This window comes from Nyctereutes procyonoides, unplaced genomic scaffold (genome assembly GCF_905146905.1).
Source record: "Nyctereutes procyonoides isolate TBG_1078 unplaced genomic scaffold, NYPRO_anot_genome, whole genome shotgun sequence".
NCBI lineage: Eukaryota > Metazoa > Chordata > Mammalia > Carnivora > Canidae > Nyctereutes > Nyctereutes procyonoides.
The window spans coordinates 12861906-12887785 of record NW_026575125.1 but is presented as its reverse complement, the minus strand read 5'-3'; the positions used below and the strand labels follow the sequence as shown (position 1 = coordinate 12887785).

General features: G+C 42.4%; 2 protein-coding genes across 5 annotated transcripts in view; one reads left to right on the top strand and one right to left on the bottom strand.

Moving 5' to 3' along the window:
• CTPS2 (CTP synthase 2) overlaps window positions 1-25880 on the top strand; it is a 112184-nt gene that overhangs the window by 53828 nt on the left and 32476 nt on the right. For all 4 annotated transcript variants that reach the window (XM_055338938.1, XM_055338937.1, XM_055338936.1 and 1 more), the window contains exon 14: window positions 18714-18810. In XM_055338938.1, the coding sequence (XP_055194913.1) occupies window positions 18714-18810 (97 nt within the window). The remainder of the gene's footprint in view (window positions 1-18713; window positions 18811-25880) is intronic.
• On the bottom strand, window positions 5323-9975 carry S100G (S100 calcium binding protein G). Its single transcript, XM_055338940.1, has 2 exons — window positions 9841-9975; window positions 5323-5427 (listed from the first exon to the last, which is right to left on the bottom strand). The coding sequence occupies exons 1-2, from the start codon at window positions 9973-9975 to the stop codon at window positions 5323-5325; spliced, it is 240 nt and encodes a 79-aa protein (XP_055194915.1).

The following is a 25880-nucleotide window of genomic DNA, read 5'->3' as shown; positions in this document are numbered from 1 at the left end:
AGAGTTGATATTGGCTGTTAGCCATAGAAATTGCTTTGTACCTGGAGAAAGAAAAATTCTTCCAGGCATGATGGCTGGCATCTAATGGCTAGGGTATCTTCTCCACCCAAGTGGGCCTACTTTTTAAAAGGAGATAGCGCGCGGTGCTTGAAATGAGCCCCCATTAGTGAATCACAAGGGTAGTCTATAATTTTAACAATAAATGACTAAATGAGTACTTCAAAGCTAATGTATTCGAAGGCTTTTGTACCTTGAGCTCAATGGGAAATGCCTTAGGAATAGGTATTTCAACCACTTGAAATATTTTTCTGCAGTAGAAATAACTGGATGCTAGTGGAAAGAGATGATTAAAAAGAAAAAAGTCACTGTACATTTAGAGCTTGTCCACTTAAGTGCAGTCCCAAATATTGTGCATTACAAATGAAATGCTGCCACAACCCTGCTTTAAGTTTAGTTGGGGATTCGAGACATACACTGGTGAAACATATAACCAAATATATGGGCGGTTTGTACATTATATGCACATTAATGCTAGCAGAGTTGGCAGCTGGAACTTTCTGCTGTGATAGAATGTTCTGTATTTGTGCCATCCAATATGATAGCCACTAGCCACGTGGGGCTATGGAGCACTTGAAATGTTGCTAGTGTGGCCAAGGAACTGAACTTTAAATTTTATTTATTTATTTATTTTTAAAGATTTTATTTATTTATTCATGACAGACAGAGAGAGAGAGAGGCAGAGACACAGGCAGAGGGAGAACCAGGCTCCATGGAGGGAGTGCAATGTGGGACTCGATCCCGGGTCTCCAGGATCATGCCCTGGGCTGAAGGTGGCACTAAACCGTTGAGCCACCTGGGCTGCCCTATTTTATTTTATTTTTAAAGATTTTATTTATTCATTCATGAGAGACACAGAGAGAGAGAGAGGCAGAGACATAGGCAGAGGGAGGAGAAGCAGGCTGCATGCAGGAGCCTGATGTGGGACTCAATCCTGGGACCCCAGGATCACGCCCTGAGCCGAAGGCAGACACTTAGCCACTGAGCCACCCAGGTGTCGCTAAATTTTATTAATTTTAATTGATTTGATTAATACTTAAGAATCCAGAGTTTAGAAAAAATACTGTGGGTTAGATTAAGAAGGGAAGGTTGTCAAAGGCTCGGAGACTTCATAGAGTGGAGGGGAGACATAGGCTAGGCCAGAATGTCTAAGATTTGCTCATAAAATACCACGTAGCTTGGTTGAAGCATGTGGCTCCTGTAGGGAAGTAGAGAGAAATAAGAGAGATTGGTATGGATTTGTGGGCATTCTTGAGTATCAGAGTCAAAATTAATCCTGAAGGCCCTAGGGAACCAATAAGATAATACCAGTCAACTGTGACATATTATGCAAATACCATACTCATTGCTGAAGACTTTCCAATAGAATGAGTGCTTTAGGAGAATTCAGCTGGCATGGGATTGAGAGAGATGAGACGGGAGAGAAGACTCCAGGCATGGCACTTCGTTGAGTCTTGAGGCAGCCTGCAATCTAAGGAGCTGGATCGGAGCAGGAGTTAGAGTAGAAAGATCTGGCTGCTATAGCAGCTTTATGGAATGGATCAACAAGAATTAGTGACTGGATAGTCAAGAATCATTTGTTCAGCAATATCTATTGAACCCGTCCCATGTGCCAGGTTCTGAGCTAGACTTGGGGATATATCAGTGAAAGAACAGGTAAAAATCCTTGTCCTGGTGGAGCCTGTAGTCTAGTGAGGATTGAAGTTTCATGGCTGACAAATGCTGGTACTGTGTATTCAAGAGGAAATTCGAGCGAATCCTGTTTGCTGTGGGAGATGAGATCAGTGTTGGAAACTAGGCCAAGAAAGCCAAAGAAGTAGACATACATACACCCGTACTACATATGACACTCCATATATTTTCACCCTCATCCTCAAATGATAATTTGTCCAAGTCAGTAAACCTCAGCCAGGTGAAGATATCTCTCCCTGTGTTTCCTGCGTGTTGCTCCCCATCCCTTCCTTTGAGGCCTTGCTAGTTTGCCCCACTTGCCCTGGGGCCCTCTGCCCAGCCCCAATCTCCACTCTGGGACCACTCCCCATCCTTGGCAGCCTCATTGTGGGTACCACCTCATCTACCACATTCACATCACCTTATGACTCCTATACCTTTCTACTCCCTTTCTGACCTTGGTTTATCATGGCAGCCAAGGGCTTTCATGATCTGAAGCCAGTGTGTACTCTTTATTTCTTATAGCTGACTTTCCACACTAAATGTAGTATGTGTATTTCTGAACTACCTTGTACTTACATGTGTGTTTACTTGGGGGGGGGTTTTCTCTCTCTCTTTTTAAGAAATATTTATTTATTTAAGTGATCTCTTCACCCAATGCGGGGCTTGAACTCATGTCCCAGAGATCAAGAGTTGCATGCTCTTCCGACTGAGCCAGCTGGGTGCCCTGTGTTTTCTCTCTTTTGGATAGCCCAGTGCTGCCTCTTCCCTGTAGGTTCCCCTCAAGGCTCTTCCTACAAATCCCAGTTGGAAATACTACTTTTTTGATTAAGCCTTTCCCTGACCTGATCCCAGACTTGCCAACTTAGGAGGATCTCAGAGGTCTAGAAATTTATATCTCTTACAGCATCCTCTGTAATACCTTGCCCATAGTAGTTGCTTTATATATTTTGGAGTTGAAAGAGTTAACATAACTCTGTGAGGGGCTGATTGAGAGCCAGAACACAGGCTGAAATGGGAAGCTAGCATGATCTAGATATTAGAACTCAACAAAGCACCTGCAACAAAAAATAAAACCCCAAACCATAGACTAATGTTGGTTATTAATAAAGATGTAAAAATATTTTAATTAATTTATTTGACAGAGAGAGAGAGAGCACAAGCAGGGGGAGCAGTAGGCAGAGAGAGAGGGAGAAGCAGACTACCCACTGAGCAGGGAGCTCGATGTGGGGCTCAATCCCAGGATTCTGGGCTCATGACCTGAGCCAAAGGCAGATGCTTAACAGACCAAGCCACTTAGGTGCCCTGAGATGTAAAAATCTTAAATAAATTATTAGAATGCCAGGACACCTGGATGACTCAGCGGTTGAGCCTCTCTGCCTTTGGCTTAGTACATGATCCTGAAATACCAGGATTGAGCCCCACAACGGACTCCTGCATTGAGCCTGCTTCTCTTCCCTCTGCCTGTGTCTCTGCCTCTCTGTGTCTCTCATGAATAAATAAGTAAATAAAATCTTTAAAAAAATATTAGAATGCCTAATTTAACAGTATTAAACAATAATTGATCATGACTAGACAGCGTGTTTATCCTGAAGATTGAATTGATTGACACATTCTATTGATCAGACAAAAGAAAGAACCCCCATATCAGCGTAGTTGCTTGGCAGGCAGTCTACAGAACCCAAACTCTTGTTCTCAAAATCTCATAACAAACTAGGAAGAGAAGATGAGTTCTTATTTTTTTTAAGCTTTTATTTATGTATTTGAGAAAGAGTACATGAGTTCAGGGAGGGTCAGAGGGAGAGTGACAAGCCGACTCCCCACTGAGGACAGAGCTTGATCTAGGGCTCGATCTCATGACCCTGAGATCATAACCTGAGACAAAATCAAGAGTTGGATGCTTACCAGACTGAGCCACCCAGGCACCTGGAGAAAGGGACTTCTTAAACCAGAGAAAGACTACCTTTTACAAACCAATATCAGGCAGTAAACTCAATGGGAAAATAGTGGGGGATTCCTTTTAAAACTAGGAATGAGGGATCCCTGGGTGGCGCAGCAGTTTGGCGCCTGCCTTTGGCCCAGGGCGCGATCCTGGAGACCCAGGATCGAATCCCACGTCAGGCTCCCGGTGCATGGAGCCTGCTTCTCCCTCTGCCTGTGTCTCTGCCTCTCTCTCTCTCTCTCTCTCTGTATGACTATCGTAAATTAAAAATAAATAAATAAATAAAATAAAATAAATAAATAAAACTAGGAATGAATAAAAGATGCACAGTATTGTGAGTAATAAAGTTTTGTTGTTGTTGTTTGTTTCTTTTTTTGTTTTTTGTTTTTTTTAGTAATAAAGTTTTTTAAATGAGACCAACTAATGCTCTTTGGAGAATGGCATTCTCCTCCTGGCATTCTCCTGCCTTTTTGTAGATTTTTTGAATCAATACAACCTTTCAGAGAATCAATTAGATGGTCTGTTTCACAAACCATAAAAATATTCCTAACCTCTGACTCAGACATTTACTTCTCAGAATTTCTCCTAAGGAAATGTGGTATATTGATGGAGATATGAACAGGTACTCATTATAGCATTATTTAGAAGAATAGGAAATGGCAACAATCAAAATGTCCCACAATGGGGAAATAGTTAAGACTATTATGGGTATCCCTGCAGTGGAATATAATTAGTCATTAGAAATGTTTAAGGCTTTTGATGCAATGACAATGCTCTTGTATTGAATTAGAATGATACAGATTGTATTTAAACATTTCTTCGCTGTGTATAAAAATCTCCCTTGTTTCTCAGTAGTAGGGTTAGAAGTCATTTTTCTTTTTTTTGGTTAAATTCCTCTCCGACACTCCTCCTCCCTCCTTCCCCCAAGCTAGACTCAGCAAGTGGAATTTGAGGGTTCACTGTTTCTCAGCTCCTAACAGTCCCAGCAGCACAGGCTGTGGGAGCCGGGAGGGCCCTATGTCTTCCTGTCCCTTTTGTTTTACACATCACATGCCACAACCAAGGCCACCCCTCAGTGATGGAGCAGAAGTGACTCTTGGTCCTGTAATGCTTCTACTCTCTGAGAAGGTCAATGATTCAAAAAACATGGTGAGTCCTGGAGGTGACTTTAAAGACAAGTGTCTGTTTTTTGAAGGCTGCTCCTTAGTAGCTGTTCACTAGAGTTGGAATTGGAAATGATATGAGCACTGAGTGGCTGGGGAGGGAGAGTGGGAACAGGGCTATTCTGGTGGAAGGCTGGAGTAAGGGCATTGGTTTGACATGTCAGAATTCTTTCTAAGCCTGACACTATCTTTGCAGTCTTAGTGAAGATCATGAACTATTCTCAGCCTTTCTTAAAAAAAAAAAAAAAAGATATAAAATTAGATGCATTAGACTAAGGTTACTTTCAAATCTATTAAGCCACGGGGGTCAGTATTTGACAAGGAGAGACATGTCTAAGAATTTCTTTATTAACAGTGTTTGGACCTCACCACCAGATCATTATAATTGCAAGAATTAAACAGACATTAGCTATTGTGTATAGAATGGGGCCACATCCCAGGTGCTCTTCTTTTGGTGCTAGGAATGATATATTGTTTTGGTTTTTTCCTTCACTGGGATATCTTCTTCACTAACACCTGGAATTCTTCGAAACTAACTTCTCCATCTCCATTCTTGTCCAGTTCTTGAAAAAGGTCATCTAGGGTGCTGGGACCCTGGTTTTAGGTGAGAAGGATGGGAAAGGGGAGAGGAGAGAAAATGAATCATTTACTACTACCCATTTTCTGAAGTTAGAGACACTGAGTCTGTGTTCCAATAAGGCAGCTCTGAGGTTTTGATTACTTGCCGCTGATGGTTGGAGGTAGAAAAACCAACTTTATCTCCATGTCACCGAACTGGCTACCTGGTTTTTCCTATATCACACATTTATCTTTAAAAAAAAAAAAAAAAAGATTTTACGGGATCCATGGGTGGCTCAGCGGATTAGCACCTGCCTTCGGCCCAGGGCGTGATCCTGGAGTCCTGGGATCGAGTCCCACGTTGGGCTCCCTGCATGGAGCCTGCTTCTCCCTCTGCCTTTGTCTCTGCCTCTCTTTCTCTCTCTCTGTGTGTGTGTCTCCCATGAATAAATAAATAAATTCTTTGAAAAAAAAGATTTTATTTATTGAGAGAGAGAGAGAGAGAGAGAGAGAGAGAGAATCTCAAACAGACTCCTCGCTGAGAATGGAGTCCTACTCCCGGGTTTGATCCCATGACCCTGAGATCATGACCTGACCCGAAATCAAGTCAGAGGCTCAATCGACTGAGCCATCTAGGTGCCCCACACATTTATTATTTTAATATTGATAATGTGTATTTTGATATACAGTTGACCGTTGAACAATGCAAGGGTTACAGGCACCAACCCCCTACACAGTCAAAAATCTGAGGATAAGGGATCCCTGGGTGGCGCAGCGGTTTGGCGCCTGCCTTTGGCCCAGGGCGCGATCCTGGAGACCCGGGATCGAATCCCACATCGGGCTCCCGGTGCATGGAGCCTGCTTCTCCCTCTGCCTGTGTCTCTGCCTCTCTCTCTCTCATTCTATGTGACTATCATAAATAAATAAAAATTAAAAAAATTAAAAAAAAAATCTGAGGATAACTTTTGCCCCCCCTCAATCTTAATGATTAAGAGCCTACTGTTGACCAGAAGCCTTCCTGATAACATATACAGTTAATTAACACATATTATGTATGTTATATGTATTAAATACTGTATCTTACAATAAAGTAAGCTAGAGAAAAGAAAAGTGTTATTACAGAGATCAAAGGAAGAAAAAATACACTTATAGACTGTACTGTAAAAAATCTGTGTATAAGAGGACCCATGCAGTACAAACCCATGTTGTATAAGGGTAAACTGTAATTGGTTATTTGTGCAATCTTAAGTATTTTTCTTTATGCCTCTAAAAACATTCTTGGGAAGTAATCTGAGGGCTTCGCTGGACTGCTGAGGAGCCCATGGCCCAAGACAGTTGAGGCTTCTTGCCCCAAGGTTTTTCCTGGGAGCTGGCTCTATGTTGGGCTCCAGGGCTGAGCCAGCATGTAACTCGAGGCAGCAGGGTGCCATGGGCTTTCTGTAGCCTGTGCATTGCTCCCAACTACCTCGTGGGGGAGATCCACTTTCTAGATGAGGGAGCTGTGCTCCGAGACAGGGTCCAGAGGGCTCGAGGCTCCAACATTGACTCTAGAGCTCAAGCTCTTACCTAGGATCCACACCAGTTTTTCCCAAATCCCTGGGTTGCCACCCACCTGTGCTCTGTGCAGGATGACTGGATCAGTGGTTCCACACATTGGCATGCATCAGAGCCACCAGATGGGCTTGCTGACCTTAGTAAATACAGATTTACTGTATTTAAATACAGTATTTAAATACAGTAAATACAGGCCCCACTCCCAGAGTTTCTGATTCACTAGGCCCAGGGTGGGGCCCGAGAATCTGTATTTCCAACAGGTTCCCAGGTGATGTTGATGCTGGTGATCCAGAACTGATCATCCTTGGAGAACCACTGCTTGAGATGTTACAAGAGATCATGTGAAGCTTGACTCCCTTTTTACTACGATAGTCCTGTAGTATCTTGAGCAGATTTAATTTTTGTCTCTGGCCTAAAACTCAAATCTTAAAGCCATTAGAGCTCTGCCTTTCAGGTAGGAATTTATCTGCAGCCAAACAGTACCTAGGAAATTCACTGAAATAGCAATTTAGGTTGTAAGTCAGCTTCAATTTTTTTTTTTTTTTAAATTGTGGTAGCATTTACCTTTTTAACTGTTTTAGTACAGTTCGGTACTGTTAACTGTGTTGACATTGTTGTACAACTGATCTCCACATCAAGATATCTTTTAACCATTAAGATTCCTGTAAAGACATTTGATACTTTGGTGTGATCAGAAGACCGAACTAAGTTAGTTACTCAGCATTTGTTGTATAAATACCAAACACTTGTCCTGAAGCATTTATAAGATTCTAAACCATACAAGGCAATGATGGAAAGAGTAGCGCTTGGAAAACCTTAGTAATCCTTATGGAAATATAATCAGGTACATGATTTTGTAAGCAGATTTTTAAAAACTTGCCATTAGTCTTCCTACCTTTATTCAAATTATAAGTCATACATGCTTTTTGTAGGAAATACATAAGCCATGGGAAAATACAGAAAAATTCCCCAGTCTTAACTTTTAAAACAACTTGTTTGAGTAGGCTGCCCAGGCTTTCCTATCAGATTATTATTTGTCTTTCTTTTATTATTATTATTACTTCCTATTATTATATTTCTTCCTTTTGAAAAAATTTCAGAGTGTTTTTTAGAATTTAATCTTTCTCAGAAACCTTTGTTGTAATTTTTAATTTAATTTAATTTAAAAAAAGTCTCTTCGGGCAGCTGGGGTGGCTCAGCGGTTTAGTGCCTGCCTTCAGCCCGGGGCCTGATCCGGGAGACCAGAGATCGAGTCCCACATTGGTCTACCTGCATGGAGCCTGCTTCTCCCTTTGCTTGTGTCTCTCTGTCTCTGTCTGTGTCTCTCATGAATAAATAAATAAAATCTTTAAAAATAAATAAATAAATAAATAAATAAATAAATAAATAAATAAATAAATAAAATTAAAAAGTCTCTTCATCTGGGACACCCGGCTGGCTCAGTTGGTAGAGCGCTTGACTCTCGATCTCACGGTTGTGAGTTCAAGTCCCATGTTGGGCATAGGACTTACTTCAAAGCAAGTAAATAAAATAAAAATCAGGAAAGTTTTTTTTTTTTTAAAGTCTCCTTTTCTGCTAGCGCCTTTAACCATTTTTAAAAGTTATTTTATATTTTCACTGTAAGCAAATGAGAAGAGATTGGATTAAAAAGTCCTTGAATTCGGCTAGTTTTCTTTTTAGTACTAAAACCAGAAACCTCAACAACTACAACCAGAAAACTCCTCACGCGTCATACTGATAGAAGGGAGATTTCTGGTTAAAATCTGGGCAGCAAATGCTCTCTTCTGAAGTTACAGCTAGGTGGTGAACAAGTCGGGTGAGACAGTTGCACAGTCGCTTCCATTTTGAAGATGGTTTCTAGTTGCGGAGGAGAGAAAGGTATTAGAGCAGGGAGGATCAGCCCACCTCTCTTCCTGGAACTATTGCCTCAAGATGCACTTTGGACCATTCTGGGACGGTTTTGACCAGGAACTGTCAGGCTAAAGAGATTTTAATCCCTTCCTGGAAGTTGTTTAGAAATGCATGGCTGCCTCATTAACACAGATTTAGGTGCTTAACACAAATTAACACAAATTTAAATGCTTTTAAATGCTTTTGAAATATAAATGGATGTTGCCAGATGGCAATTTGTCAGCACAAAGTGGGTTTTCTCTACAGATTGCCTAGTAAGTGCTGGTCTTCTTGACAGATCCTACCTCTAAAGATGAAGCACGTCCAAGACCAACTAATGTTCTTTTTTTTTTTAAGATTTTTTTTAATTTTTATTTATTTATGATAGTCACACAGAGAGAGAGAGAGAGAGAGAGAGAGAGAGAGAGAGAGGCGGAGACACAGGCAGAGGGTGAAGCAGGCTCCATGCACCGGGAGTCCGACGCGGGATTCGATCCCGGGTCTCCAGGATCACGCCCTGGGCCAAAGGCAGGCGCCAAACCGCTGCGCCACCCAGGGATCCCCCAACTAATGTTCTTTTGCGCACCTCTTTGTTTTCCTAAAAGCCTGGCCCCGAGCTGTTGAATCCAGGCTGTGTTTGCTTGGTGACCTGCGGGTCTTTTAGGCCTAGCTTCATAAAAGTGTGATCATGGCTTCCTTTTACTCTGGCTGGTGGGGAGAGTTCTGTGCCCAGGCTGTGGGGCATAGAAGGCTTAGCTCCTGCTTTCTAGGTGCATGCCATCTGAGACATGGCCTGCCACCAAGGAGGAAAGCACATGTTGAAGTGGCCTGAGTCAAGGGGTGCCCGTGCCTTGGCCTTGGCTGCTGTGCTCTCTGCCCAGGAAGGGCCTGAGCTCCCTCTGATCAGTCCTGCCTTCCTCCTCCTCTCCTGCGTCCTCTCCACCCCTCTCCCCTCCCTACCTCCTGGCCCTCGGAGGCCCGGACCCTGCAACAAAGAATACTCACTTTCAGTAAAGTAGGAAATTCCGCCTCAATCAGTAGCTTCAGCTCCGCCTTTGACAGCTGGCCTGGGTCACCTTCTTTGGCTGCGTATTTTTCAAAAATGCTCTTCAGTTCTTCGGGAGACTTTTTTACACTCATTTTGGTGTCCTGTAAATTGGGAAAGAGAGGAACTCACCAAAAAAGCCGAAGTGAAGTTTTACACTGATGATTGCCCACGGTTTAGTGCCCTTGGGCTCTTTCCTTGGTGTAGTAAAAAGAATCATCTTAGTATGTTAAATGTCTGTACTTGGAGTACACCTGTTAGGAGATAGTCCAGGGAGCTAAATACTTTTATTAGTAATTATGGCATTCTGCACTTCTTCTGGCCCTGGTCTGCATCCCTAGGCTGTGGTCTTGAAGAAAGCTGAGCACAGCGTTTAGCTTCTAAACTACTAGTAATATCTTTGGATGGCACAGACCTACTCTTTTCTCCTGACCATTATCACCATTCTGAGTGGAAGCAGAAGAAGCACCAGGTAGCACTAAATCACTTACCTGGTTGCCTGGCAGCAAGGCAGCTAGAAGAATCAAGTAGGAGTGTGAAGAGTTGAGCAGGATCGTGACTTTTATAGTCTTCACAGACATGCCACCCTGATTATGAAATTTTCCTTTTGTTTGCTATTTAGGGGTAATTATTAATGGTTTTTGAAACTCAAGCTTAAGACTGCATGAACCTCATAATTAAGGGCAAGAGCCAATAAATGGCCACCTCAACAGTTGCTTAATGGTTCAGAGTCCCAAGAGTAAACTTGGATTTTTTTTTCCTCCTTATATTGTATTTTCCCTCCAATGTGGCTTTATGATATTTGCTCACTGTCAGAAAGCTTAACTGTGGAGGGTTGGATATTTTTCAGTATAGGTGCAGATTTAGGCTTGAAAGAAAAAAACTTTCTTTGCATCCAGGAAAAAAATGTTTTAATGGATGGTCAATACCCTATGGTTTAAGAAATTGCAGTATGGCCATTGAAGTCCCTCTGATGTTTTGTACAGATTAGCTGCTTAAATATTAGAATACCTGAAAGAATGAACAAGCAGAAGTATCACTGAGATGCCGGCTTAAGAAGTAGGGAGAAGATACACAATAATCGGTGGTTTTATTTAGCAAAGCAAGATTACCAACTAGCACTGGGATTTTTCAGCTTTTTCATTATTTGTTGTTTCCATATCTGCTTTTTATTTCTCATTACCCCTTTCCTTACCACATATATGTATATATAAATTGTTTTTATTGAAGTAAGGTTGACATACAATTTTACATTAGTTTCAGGTGTACAACTCCCCCCCCCCAAATATATTTTGTTGATCATTCTTAAAACTTGTGAAAACATTTGACTTACTTTTATTCAGTTGGAAATACTTCAGACTTGTGGAACTGCCAGGATTTAAAATTGGAGACTATATTTATTTCTATTGGAATGAGTTCCATGAAAGAACAAGGACATTTCCAGAGAACATTAATCTAATATGGATTGTAACTCACAATAAAGGTTTCCAGATTGACTTTAAGAGCTCTTATCAGCTTTTAAACACTTGCATGTTTCCACACTTGTACAATTTTCTCTGACCCTTCGTTGTATCATGTATATATTGAGGATTGTACCATTGGACTGTACTTTTATCTGACACTTTTCAGTTCTTAACTTCTAGGGCCTTATTTACCTTGGAGAACAAATGTGAAATCTAATAGCTTCTTAAAAACTTCCCCTGGGCAGCCCCAGTGGCTTAGTGGTTTAGTGCCGCCTTCAGCTCAGGGCGTGATCCTTGGAGACCTGGGATCGAGTCCCATGTTGGGCTCCCTGCATGGAGCCTGCTTCTCCCTCTGCCTGTGTCTCTGCCTTTCTCTCTCTCTCTCTCTCTCTGTCTCTCATGAATGAATAAGTAAAATCTTAAAAAAAAAAAACTTGCCACGAGGGGCCCCTGGGTGGCTTTGTCTGTTAAGTGTCTGCCTTCTGCTCAGCTTGTGATCCCAAGGGTCCTGGGATTGAGCCCTGTATCATAGACCTGCATCATGGCAGCATCAGCATCAGGCTCCCTGCTCAGTGGGGAGTCTGCTTCTCCCTCTCCCTCTGCCTCTCCCCACCACTTGTGCTATCTCTCTTTCCCTCTCTCTGTCTCAAATAAATGAAATATTTAAAAAACAAAATAGAACAAACAAAAAAAAACCACTTCCCACCAATCCTGAGCATTTGTCATTCTATGTAACTTCACTGTCCTTGTATATGTTATTCTTGCTTTTATTACAGGTTTGTTGACTTTGGTATTCACCAGTATTGAATATATATGAACTCACTTCTTGGAGTAAAGATAAGCATTTTGGGTTTAGTTGTAAGATCTTTTTTTTTTTTAATATTTTATTTATTTATTCATGCGAGACACACACACAGACACACACACACACACACAGAAAGAGAGAGAGAGGCAGAGACACAGGCAGAGGGAGAAGCAGGCTCTATGCAGGGAGCCCGATGTGGGACTTGATCCTGGGTCTCCAGGATCATGCCCCGGGCTGAAGGCAGCACTAAACCGCGGAGCCACCCAGGCTGCCCTAGTTGTAAGATCTTATGCAAAAAGATTCTGATTTTGGCAATGCATTTTAATCAAGATTTTAGAGAATTTCTGGTGTTTTTATACTTATGCTCTGTTTTACTTGGGAGGAAGTCAGCTTTGTTGAACAATCATAGAAAAAATATCTTTTTCTTCCAACACCTTTTTAAAAATTTTCCAATCTACAGAAAAATTGCAAGAATAATCAGTGAATACCAACCTACCTTTTGCCCAGATTCATTGGAGAATCAGTTGCAGGCTGATTTACCCCCTAAATACCTTAGCATCTTATCTGCTAAGGACAAGGGCATTCTTCTATCCAACCACAACACCATTATCACAGACCAAATTAAAGTCTCTCCAAATGTGGAAATAGCATCTTAAATCATCTGTTCTCTCAAATTACCACCTGTGGTAACATGGCAGTTGTTTTATTTCTTGAGTCTATATTGAAGAGATGTTTTTAATAACTATATAATGTATAACTGTATAATTTTAATAACGGTATATTATAGGATAGATATGTGTTATGTGTAACACATGGCATGTATATATGGTGTATGTGTGTGTGTATGTGATAGTAAGTCTAAGAGAAACATTCGGGACAGTTTTGGTTAACAGTCTTTAAGCCTACACATGTATAGTTTCAAGGAACACCTTTGAATTAAAAGAGGCCCAGTGCTGGGGCACCTGGCTAACTTGGTCGGTAGAGCAAGCAACTCTTGATCTTGGGGTTGTAAGTTTGAGCCCCATGTTGGGTGTAGAGATTACTTAAAAAGAAAATCTTAAAAAAAAAATTTAAAAGGCCCAATGCTTTTTTTTGTCAGAACTTATGCTTGTAGTAAATGCTAACAGAACTTGAAAAACAACCTCTGGGTTTTAAATTTTCACTTGCTCACCTGTGCCAGGCACATCTCTCATCTCTTATGTTTCTCTTTACCTCTGAGCTCAACTGTAAGGATAAACCTGCAGTGGGAAACACAAAATCCGCCAATAGATATTCTCATGAAACATTAACTAAAAATATATGGAGATAGGCGATAAACACAGGGTGTGTTCAAAAGAGTGCATGTTGATACCAGGGAAGGGGGAGAATGACAGGCACAAGATTGGTGATGGAAAAATGAAGAGGCAAAGGTTTTTTTATCACCTCTCCATTCAATTGCTTGATCTTTGGACAGACTTAAGTCTGGATGGCCCAGTTGGTTAAGTGTCAGACTCTTGATTTCAGTTCAGGTCATGATCTTAGGGTTATGAAATGGAGCTCCAAGTTGGGCTCTGTGCTCAGTAAGGAGTCTGCTTGAGACTCTCTCCTCTCCCTCTGCCCATTCCCCTGCTTATGCATTCTCTCTCTCTCTCTCTCTCTCTCTCTCTCTCTCTCTCTCTTTCTCGCTCTCTCAAATAAATAAATAAATCTTCCCTAAAAATTTAAAGATCCTGTGGTTACTTTGGGCCCACTCAGATAACCTAGGGCAGCTTTCCCATTTCAAGAGCCTTAATTTTCTTATGTCTACAAAGTCTCTTTTGCCAGGTTAGGTAACATATTCACAGATTCCAAGGACTAGGGCGTTGCCCTCTCTGTGGGATCCATTATTCAGCCTACCGCAAGGGCTAAGCTAATTCAAAATGAATTAGTGTATTATTTGGTAGGGTGAGCATAATAGCATGGTGTTAATTATGGGTCAATAAGGAGAGCAAGAGGGTCCCCCCAAAACATGGGCCCGTGTGGAATGATGGCGAGAAGGCATTTTAGGAAAAGTAGTGAAGAGGCAATATATGTGGGGATGTGGGGAAGGGGACAGAAGAGCCATTGGCAATGCACCTGTCTGCCAAGGTCGAAACCTCAGGTTAGACCATGTGAGGGGAACATAGCCGGACTGGGTTCCTGAATGAGGTGGAACCCGAATGCCATGAACAGAAGAGTGTCGATTTGATCTGCAGTGATGGAGGCTACTGTAGTTAGCAGTGTAACAAAGAATGAGTTCATACTTTATGAATATCAGTTGGTTCATACTTTGTGCACAACTTGAATGTGACTCATCAAGAATGGAAATCAGAAGCAAGCTTGAAAAAAAGCAGAAAAGACTAATGGACGGGAGGAAAGGAATGGGTCGGGGAAATCCTCATAAAGAATACTTGAGGAATATTTAGAAAGTCTGAGAAAAATCACTGTGTGTTGTCTAAGAGCCTGGAAACAGCCTGCTGGGGGGTAGGCTCCTTCAGTGTCTCCAGATGAGCTGTCCAAAAGCAAGGGATGTGAGGGAAGCTGACCTACCCAGGGCTGTGTCATGGTACCTCACACATTGGAATTTCATCTTTGATAAGAAAACATAACTTCCCTAGAATTTGTGGTTAAGGCATGAGGGATGCATGAACCCAGTCTTGAACCCATTACACTTTTATCGTGGGCTACAGAAACTTCAGTAAAGGTTAATTAGTGCTGTATTTATCCTTATGTGGTACTTTCACATCTAAAGCTTTATCACCACCAGTATTCGTTACTTATTGATCCTTTTTTATTTTTCTTATGCTATATGACTGGCTCCGTTCCAAGAAAGGACAGATCCATAGTGGGAATCAGAAAACAGCCAGTATTTAGGCAAAATCAGAGCAGGCCAAGGCAATCGTTTTGCAATGGAAGAGACATTTTCCTCCTAGATGCAAATCTAGGGTATTTTGGAAATGTTGGGATTAAGATGAAAGCACATTCCAGGTTTTTTGTTTTTTTTTTTTCCCTAATTTTGTTGCTGAATCCGGTTGCTTATAACCCAAGAGGCGGTTATACTGCCAACTTCAGAGGTCTCGGGAGGTACCTTGGGCCGGGCTTGGCCAGAAAGGCACTGTGTTCTCTACCTTCCCTGAGCTTCCCTTCCCCGTGGGCTTGGAATCCACCAGTTTGTGTCTGGCCTGGAGGTCCTTTGACTGAGGGTCTGATGAGCATCCCCAGGTGAGGCCTCCGGAGCCAGACCAGAGAGAAGAGCAACTCTCCTGCCAGTTCTTACTCTGCTTTTCTCCTTCCGCTGAGATTCGGGGCATCATTTGGCATTGGGAAGGTACTTCCCTCTGCTCCCCCATCTTTTCTCTAATGTCTTCTTGGCCTTCTCCACTGGTTTCTGTTTTAGCACGTTTTAATCAAAGGATCACTGTGGCTGCTATTCCTTGGGATTTCTTTCTGTGTTACCATTTCAGGAAAAGGTTATAGTTATTACTTCTGAAAACAGCAGGGGTAATGTGAACTCATACCCTAACAGAAGGTCTAAGTAATATGTTTCACTATTTGGGCTTTAAATTTGTATTGTCTTTAAAATAACACTATGGGGATCCCTGGGTGGCACAGCGGTTTGGCGCCTGCCTTTGGCCCAGGGCGCGATCCTGGAGACCCAGGATCGAATCCCACGTCGGGCTCCCGGTGCATGGAGCCTGCTTCTCCCTCTGCCTGTGTCTCTGCCTCTCTCTCTCTCTCTGTGTGTGTGTGACTATCATAAATAAATAAAAATTTAAAAAAATAAAATAAAATAACACTATGTACAAAATTTACAGAGCCAACATGTTTCAAAAGGCCTATAATGAAAATATTCAGTAATCCTCACACCCTCTCCTTCCCCCCCAAGTCTTCCAGCTGTTTCTCCTGATATTTGCCTCCATCTTTTTATCATTTTTATGTATGTGTATGAACTCTGCCCCTGACGTGGGGCTTAAACTCACGACCCCAAGATCGAGAGTCACGTGTTCTACCAACTGAGCCAGGCCCTGCCTCCATGTTTTTGAGTAACGTTCTCGTATTGCTCTCTCAGAGATAGCCAGATTTCCATTTATGTGGGAGAAGTATTTAGTGCCCTCGGGCAGCCCCTGTGCCCCGCTGTATTTTTTCTTTTAGAAATATGTTCTGGTCTTGTGTTCCTCAAGTTCATCCCAAGTAAGCAGTAAGGCAAGTTGCCTGTCCTCAGGGGGGTCATTTGACTTTTCTTAGTGGTTCAAGGCAGAACATTCCTTGAAGACCGAGCACACCAATAACTGCGCAAACTACGTTAAAAAGACTCTTCTTGGGCAGAACCCAACACAGGAAGTAAGGGTGGATTGAATGATCTCAGAACACTTCTAAGAAGCCAGGGGGAGTTTACCGCTGTGTCCTTCCTACATGGTTCAGCTTGTAAACGTAAGCGAAAATTGAGGCTGTGGTGGGCAGTGCAGTCTTATCTGCCCTTTCCTAGAAAATACATAAGGGGCTGGGCATTTATAAGCAGCTCAGCTTTGAGAACTGGAAGCCAATGCCCTCTCTCACCTCACTCCAGTAATACTTAATCTAGCCATAATTAGCCAACCAAAGAAGATAGGAAAGAGACGCCAAGGCCAAGAGCACTTCAGGACCGAGCACTCCATCCAACAAGGGGAGTGATAGAGTTTTTTCTCCACCCCTTCTCCTCATTGACTCTTAGAGTGTCCTTGAGACACAGGGTTCAGATGGCTCAGAAAGTTCTGGGGCGCTGATAAGATCATAAAAGTTCTGGGAAAATTTTTACCTTGGGAAGTTCCAGTTGTGCAGGCTTCCCATAGAGTAATATATGGCAGTTAAGGAATGGGGGGAAAATACCAAATGAAAGGTTTTATGAGAAGAAAACCGAACCAGTTCCATTAGAACAGGTTGACTTACCCAACTGTAGTCTGTTGTAACAGCTTAAAAAACTGATAGATGAGGGATGCCTGGGTGGCTCAGTGGTTGAGCATCTGCCTTTGGCTCAGGTTGTGATCCTGGGGTCCTGGGATCCAGTCCCACATTAGGCTCCCCACAGGGACCCTGCTTCTTCCTCTGCCTATGTCTCTACCTTCTCTCTGTGTCTCTCATGAATAAATAAAAAATAAGATCTGAAAAAAAACAAACAAAAAAACTCAATAGATGAAACAAAATCACAAGATCATGGCTACTAGAACTGGGAAAACAGCAAGGACTTACGAGAACGAATTTTTCATAAAAATTACGTGTTTCTTAATTTCTGTGAAGTAATCATAAAGAAAAATCTGAAATCATTTGGCCTGAGTTCCTTCCTTCCTTCATGCATTCATTCAGTGTATACCCAGTTCCATGGGTGTGAGGGGCTGGGAATGCAAAGAGAAACAGCATTGCCCCACCTCTCAAGGAGTACAGTTTAACACACAGAGCATGCTCCAGACATAAGCTGAGGGAAGTGCAGTGGGGGGGGGAGGGCAGAGATAGGGGGTCCTGACTAGACTATGGCACCTGCGAATATCAGCTCCCAGACGAGTTCATTTTGGATAGTTGAGCTAAGATCTCAAGGTTGCCGATGGTTTAATTTAGGAAAAGAAGGTAGGGGAAGGGGAGATGTTCCGGGCAGAGGAAATAGCATATGCAAAGTCCCCAAGGGAGGAGGAAAGTGGATGCACTGGAGGAATGGAAGGAAGGCCAGTGACCAGAGCTCAGGGGTTGGTCCTGGGACGTGAGAGTGGAAGGCTAGGCTGGGCTGATACCATGCAGTCAAGGAATTCAAGCAGGAGAAATACCACAACTACTTTGCCTGCAGTGTGCAGGGTGGACTGGGGCCATGTGAACGTGGGGCAGCCATTTGGTAAGCTCTGGCTGTAGCATGGGTAAGGGGCTGTGGTTTGGGTGGTGGTTGGAGCCGTGGATGGATGCTGGAAGTCTGGAGGGAGTAAATTGATGGGATTGGACAAATTGGAGGTGGGGGATGAAGAGGGAGAGATCCAGGGTGGCCCTTAAGTTTATGACATACAGAATGTGCTAGAATGGGTGACATTACTCTTTCTTTCTTTCTTTCTTTCTTTCTTTCTTTCTTTCTTTCTTTCTTTCTTTCTTTCTTTCCTTCTAAGGTTTTCTAAAAAAAAAAAGTATTTTTGGTGTATTATTCCACAAGGATTGGCAGATTTGCTTATGGAGAATCTTTAGGGAATGAAGTGGGCACTGAGGGAGGGATATGAATACCAAAGTGAGAGGTCCCAGAAGTCCAGGACTTGATGTGTGAACATTGCCTGGAAGTGACAGCTTGAGTAATGACAGGAGGAAGGTCATAAAGAGCCTCCTGATAAATTTTTTACAAGTGATTTGAATGAAAGATGAGAAGCAGAGACAAAAAGGAAGCATATCGTGAGGGATGTGTAAAGCATGGCTGTATTTGAATAAGAAAATTGGAGGGAATGATCAGATTTTACTGTTTAGGGAATATCCTGACCCAATGATCATTACTCTCAAAGTAAAGTTTGAAATGTGGGAAATTACATTTGTATAAGATGACACAACCGGCCTTGTTTTGTTTTCTTAGGTGATTGATATGCCCGAACACAACCCCGGCAATTTGGGAGGAACCATGAGGCTGGGCATCAGAAGAACGGTTTTCAAAACGGAAAATTCAATATTAAGTAAGTTTCTCTGATTGCTTGTTTGACGACAGCGGGCATGGGTGGCATGGCTCTGCGCATCCCGAGCCCTGTGGAGTTCACCCTGCCCCTTCCACCTCTCTAGCTTCCCTTTCAGTAGCTGTAGGTGCTGTGACGCTTCCTCCCACACACCCCCCACTGCACCAACCCCCATGCCCTGGCTGGTCCTCCTGCTTCCCGAATCTTCTCCCTGGAAGGGTCTTTAGAACACCTGGGAGTGCCCCTTCTCATTTGATCTCCACGACCCAGTGCCCAACAGGCTGCTTTGTGACTGACTGATGCTGCTGGAGATGACCCTGCACCAGGTGCCCCGATTCCGTTCTTTCCAATCCACTGTTGTCTCCATTACACTGAAACCAGTTCCCTGTTTAATTATTTCACATCAGACTGGTTTTAGCCACTAACTTACAAACATCCTGAGAAGGAGAGCAGTTATGTCTGAGAAGTATATTCCTCTGTTCCCTCAGTAGCTTCGGCACAGGGAGAGGAAAATATGACATGGCTTGCCATCTGATGTTTGCTCATCTTCTACTTCCGATAAGGTTATTCGAAGTTTTGGGGAACTTTTTTTTTCATAGATTGACATATTATATGGCATTAACTTAAAGTAAGAAAAGCCCCAAAGCCCTGAATTCAATTTAATAAATATATCTCAAGTGTCTACTCTGTGCTATAGGCACTGTGCTAGATGCTGCAGAAACAGTAGTGCCCAGGAGAGAGGACAGCCCTGGCTGGCCTCCAAAAAGGTGGAAAGAGTGTGATGAAAGGGAACACGCAAGGTGCCAAAAAGCCTGGAAGTACAGAAAGGGAACCCAGGTTTCTGGGGTGTCCAGCATCCTTCCTGTGAAGTGATAAGTACATCTTAGAAAAATGCCTTCTTGAAGAAGAATAAGACCAGGAATATGAATTTCTTCTTTATGGATGATAAACAGCTTCTAAGGAATATAAAGCTTCCTAGTAAGAATGAAATTTAAAAAGGAAAAGTTTCAAGGTACACACATTTCCCTACTTTCTCTGGATAAGAAACTATTGTTCTCCGAGTGACTTTTTTTCTTCAAGAATGTAAGAATTTTTTTTCTCTTCTTGGACATTAGTAGCGGTTCTTCAGCTTTCAGATGTTTTCAAGTACTTTGAAACTTTGTTCAAATAATTTCCTAAGAGACAAAAAATGGTTAGTGAAAAGTGTAATGTTTTAAAATTGTATCTGCTGTAAAAGATTCAGTGCTAATTGTATGTACTAAGCTTTTAAGAAGGGCATTGTGTTCAAAATATTGAAAATGTTGGTCTGTCTTGATAGAAATGAGACTGATTTAGGGTTTGTTTTTCTTTACAGTAGACATAAAAGTAATGTCAATGATTTTTATGAATCTTAAACATACTACCAGAGCTTGTTGCTTAATTAATATTTTTGGCCTGCTGCTTTGAAAATTTTTTTTAAAATTTTTATTTATTTATGATAGTCACAGAGAGAGAGAGAGAGGCAGAGACATAGGCAGAGGGAGAAGCAGGCTCCATGCACCGGGAACCCGACGTGGGATTCGATCCCGGGTCTCCAGGATCGTGCCCTGGGCCAAAGGCAGGCGCCAAACTGCTGCGCCACCCAGGGATCCCGAAAAAATTTTTTTAAAAGATTTTATTTATTTATTCATCAAGACATAGAGAGGCAGACACATAGGCAGAGGGAGAAGCCTCTTGTGGGGAGCCTGATGCGGGACTCGATCCCAGGACCCCGGGATCACGACTTGAGCCAAAGGCAGACAACCCCTGAGCCACCCAGGTGCCCTGAAAAAAAATTTTTTTAAATAGCATTATTGAGATATAATTTATAATTCACTGTTTTTTATTGAACCTAGAGTTGTGCAACTACCACTGCACTCACTTTTTGAACATTTTTGTCACTTGAAAAAGAATCCCTGTTTCCTTTAGCTATCACTGCCCCTGCCCCACCCCATTCTAAACAACCATTAATCTGTCTCTAGAGGTTTGTCTATTTCAAACATTTCATATAAATAGAACCCTGTGCTATATGTATATACATGTAAAGGAAAGTAAAAGGTTTTTTTTTTTTTTAGAAAAAGAGAATACTTTGAAATAGGACCAAACAAAGCCTTAAGATATTGGTAGACACAATTGCTGGATTACTAAAGTGATTGTAATTTTTATATTCATAAGGAACAGATTCTTTTTTTTTTTCTTAGTCACCTGTTAATTCCTTAAGGTTCATGAAAACTAGGACTGTTTTTTCTTTCTTTTTTTTTTTTTTTAAAGATTTTATCCACTTATTAATGAGGGACACAGAGAGAGAGGCAGAGACATAGGCAGAGGGAGAAGCCTATGGGAGGGAGCCTGATACAGGACTCGATCCCAGGACCTTGGGATCATGCCCTGAGCCAAAGGCAGACAGACGCTCAACCACTGAGCCACCCAGGTGCCCACTTCTTTCTTTTTTTTTTAACCACTTTATTGAGGCATAATTGACATATAGACAGCTATGCATATTTCACTTATGCAATGAAATTAGTTGAATTTGAGTTTTCTAAAGTAAAGATTACAGGCATAAATTGATTTGGACAAAAGTAGTAATCATCATTTGCTCTGTTTGTAAGAAACATGTTTTCAGAGGCTCGTTCCTGTTCGTTGTTCTGGATGTGTGTGCTGTCCTCACGTACAAAGGCTCTTTCTTATTAAAGGACTAAGGACAGTGTGTCGGGAATGGTCAAAGCTGATTCACAGGTCTTCCCAAATAAGATATCTTTCTAAACTGCATTTCTCTAACACTTTACCTTAGTATTAATTGCATATTCGTGATCTTTTTGAAACTTTATCATACTTAGTTTTTATGTAGTCTTTTGCTATAGAATAACGTTTTCATGTACCTAGCCTTTTTGTTTATTATTTAGGCATATCATATTTTAAATTAGGTACTGTAATCTAGTGGTTCATTTCTTATTGCTAAACATTCCAGGTCGTTTCCAGCATTTTGTTAGAAAAATGCTGATGCGAACGTCTTGACACAGCATATATGTTCTTTTGATTGTTTCCTTAGGATAGATTTCCAGGAGTCAGACTATTAGGTCAAACACTGTGACTAACTTTGAACACTTTTATGACTGATAATTCTGCTGGATTGTGTGAAGGAAGAGGTGAACCAGTTCATAGTGACGTCAGCTCTACTGTACTGTTCTTGCTTTCTCTAGTCTTTTCGCTGGTCTTTTTACTACTTTTCTTTTTGCTCTACTAGCAAGAACAAAAAGGGCCCTTTTATTTGTGTACCTTATTTTGCATTTCTCTTCGTTACTACACAGTGAAAAGTCTCCCACACACACCTCAAAATGTTGATTTTCTTGTGTATATACTTGCCCAGGTTCCCACTAACAGTTAAACATGGGAGGGGAGAGATGTTCCAGCTCAAAGTCTATAACCTAAATGGCCTTAACCAGGGCTTAATAAACTTTTTCTGTAAAAGCCCATATAGTAAATATGTTCAGCTCTGGGGCCACATGGTCTTTGATGCAATAGCTCAACTCTGCCATTGTAGTGTAAAAGCAATCATAGGCAAATATGTAAATGAATGAGTGTGGCTATGTTCCAATTAACTTTTATTTACAGGCACTGCACTGTGAATTTGATGTAATTTTCGTACATCATGAAATATTAATCTTTTTCTGTTTTTTTTTTTCAACCATTTGAAAGTATAAAAGCCATTCTAAGTTTGAGGGCTGAACAAAAACAGTCAGGGGAACCCTGTTTTTTTTTTTTTTTTTTTAAGATTTTATTTATTTATTCATGAGAGACACAGAGAGGGAGAGGGAGGCAGAGACACAGGCAGAGGGAGAAGCAGGCTCCATGCCTGACGTGGGACTTGATCCCGGGTCCCCAGGATTAGGCCCTGGGCCGAAGCCGGCGCTAAACCCCTGAGCCACCCGGGCTGCCCCAGGGGAACCCTGTTTTGCCTCAGAGTTGCCATGGCTTGCCAAACCCTGGTCTACACCAAAGAAGCACAGGCTGAATGAAGCGTAAGGCCCAGGCAGTGAGGCTGTTACCTTCCTGGGGGAGTGTTCAGGGACATCTCCTCACCTGTCCACTTGCCTGCTTAAATATCCTATTTAGTGACAGAATAAGGTCAGGAGGGTTTTCAGAAGCCATTTGACCCAATCAATATTTTTCAGCAAGGAAGCAGAGCACACAGAGGGGAAGTAGCTCGTGGTCAGTGGGTGGTCAGAACAGGCCCAGACCACTCTTCTTGCATAGTTTCTAGTCTTCTGCTGGAACAGATGGCCCCGGCTCCACAGGGCCACACGTTTCACTATTGTTAAACTCATTAAACAGCTCTACCCTTCAGATAAGTATATTTCATTGCATGTAAATTACACTTCAATTTTCAAAAAACCCCATTTTATCCGGATACATAGATGGCAGGACTTGTCTCAGAGTGAGATCATTACTTGGTTGATTAACTCATTAGATGACATCTGAAAAGCAGGGAGAAATGGTGCGGAGCAGGTAAATATTAAATGGGATGCTTTGAAGAGTGAAAAATCTAGAAAGAGGTCTGGTTAGAGATGGAGCAGGTCGGGCTCAGATGAGAGAGGAGCCAGGGAAAACGCCAGAGAACTTTGTTATGAGAAGGTTTTGAGACTCCAAAAATAGACTTTATCGTTTTTGCTCGTGGCTCTCAACTGAGTGTGAGAGATGGGAACGTAGTAAAGTACCAAGCAATTCAGACAAGATTCAGAGCTCATTAAGGGGATGGCTGACAACTTGTTTGATGGTTATTGGTTCCCAAATATTACAGCCCCAGGCTTAATTTTTTTGGTCAGATCCCAGACGTGTCGCTGAGATCCAGGAAAGGAAGCATGTCTTTGTGCTTAAGTAAATGTGGTTTTCAAACCTAACTGCCACCGACGAGAAAGAATATGTTTTTCAGACCATGCAAGTAGCATGTTTTAATATTGTATAATCCGGTGTGTATATGCAATGGCAGGAATGCTAGGGTAAGCTCAATTGAAAGCAATCCCATATTTGATATGCAGTTTGAGAAACTCTCTCCTCTAAACCAACACCCAAATGGTTAGGGAGCCCTTGCCTTTAGAAACAGGAATGCTGCAAAGGTTGAAGGGTGCAGAGCAGACCTGAGTGCTTGGGGTAGGGGGTAGGAGTGGGGCTTGGCGCAGGAGGGAAAGGGCCACCCCACGAGCACAGCGCTGGGCTGTGGGGTCATTAAAAGCAGGTGGATGCCATTTTGCCTGTTAGGGGTGTCCAGTCCGGTGGAGAATGTGGCATAACATTTTGGAAGGAATTAGAAGCCCTCTTCAGTGGAGTGTGTCCAAGGGGAGACGAGGCCCCGGTGACTTCCTATCAGAGTTCTGAGAAGATCCTCATCCTTAGAGCAGACAAGGGGACAGTGAGACTTGACAAAGGCAGATGTCAGCGGGCAGTGGAGGCTGGGGAGAGCCGTTCAGGACGCTGCTGGCAGGGAGTGTGCCAGCCTCGGGCCTGGGGGAGGCCATGGCAAGTGGAAGGGGAATGCTTTAGGAAAAGGCTCGATGCCTTTTGGGGATCGTCTCTGCACTTCCTCATTATAAGGAGGAGGACTTGGCTAAAACACTTGGTTCTGCTGTATTCTAAGTGAAAAGGGTTTTTGTTCTGAGAGAACAGGCAACAGGCCAACTAGGAAGGTATTGAGTGAGTCCCAGTGTTAAGGGTCTGGGACAAATTCATGGCTTGGAAGGTGGCGTGGTCAATCTCAAATTTGAAAGAACTGAAGGGAAAGGGGGTACAGTGGAACAAATTTTCACGGGCTAGAAAAATTGCTTTTGCTTTCTTATCTCTTATCAAAGCATTGGTAGAGAAAAACAGCTTCTAGTTCCTGGTGTGATGAGATTGTTAGGAAGTATAAGAAAATAATTATGCCATACAAAAAAGCCTTGGCTTGGTTAATGAGGTGATTTACAAAACAATTTAAAAGAGGTCACCAGGGATTTAGGGACGCTGAAAGTGCTGAGACCAAGGGGGAGGGGGTGTGGTGGGTCTCCTGAGTGGAATGTGCCAGCTGGAGAGCCTCCCCGCCTCCCTGCTGATGGTCCGCACTGCAGGGTAGCTCTCTTCCCTTTCCTTCTTGCCTTTTGCTGGGGAAACCACTCACTAAGGTGTATTTGTGGATATGGGGGCTCCCAGGTCTGGGACATAAAACAGCTCCTTCAAGGGCAGCCCAGGTGGCCCAGTGGTTTAGCGCTGCCTTTGGCCCAGGGCATGATCCTGGAGACCCGGGATCAAGTCCCCACGCATGGAGCCTGCTTCTCCCTCTGCCTGTGTCTCTGTCTCTCTCTGTATCTCTCATGAATAAATAAATAAAATCTTAAAAAAATAAAAATAAAAAAACAAAAAACAAAAAAACAGCTCCTTTAATCATAACGACAGGAGGCATTTCTATGTCCGTTATTGGACTGGCTGTTTGCTGAGCACTTCACCCGTGGAAACTAGTGGGGTGGTTAACAACCCAGCCACAGTGCCCCCCTGGAGGCCCTTCCAGCCCCAGCTCTCAGTCCCTGGCTGTGGAGCTACTTATTGAGCTGCAACTACACTGCAGTTTCCGCATCTGTAAAATGGACAGCAGGATGGCTCCTGCCTCATGGGGTTCTTGTGAGGGTGAAATCAGTTATACATGTGGGTCCTTCAGTGCCTGGTACAGAAAAAAAGCACTATTCAAATGTGGCTGTTAGGATCGTTAATGTGAAGGGTGTATTGTCAATACAATTACAATAAGACCCATGAGTCTCTCAAAGCTCTGGGTATGAGTTAATATTAAGAATGGGGTCCCACTATTGGTACAGCCGCTGTGGAAAACAGTATGGAGGTTCCTCAAAAAGTAAAAAATAGAAATACCATATGATCCAGCAATTCCACTACTGGGAATTTACCCAAAGAAAATGAAAACACGAGTTCAAAAAATAATAATAATAATATGCACCTCTATCTTTATTTAGCATTATTTACAATAGCCAAGATATGGAAACAACTCAAGTGTCCATTGATAGATGAATGCATAAAGA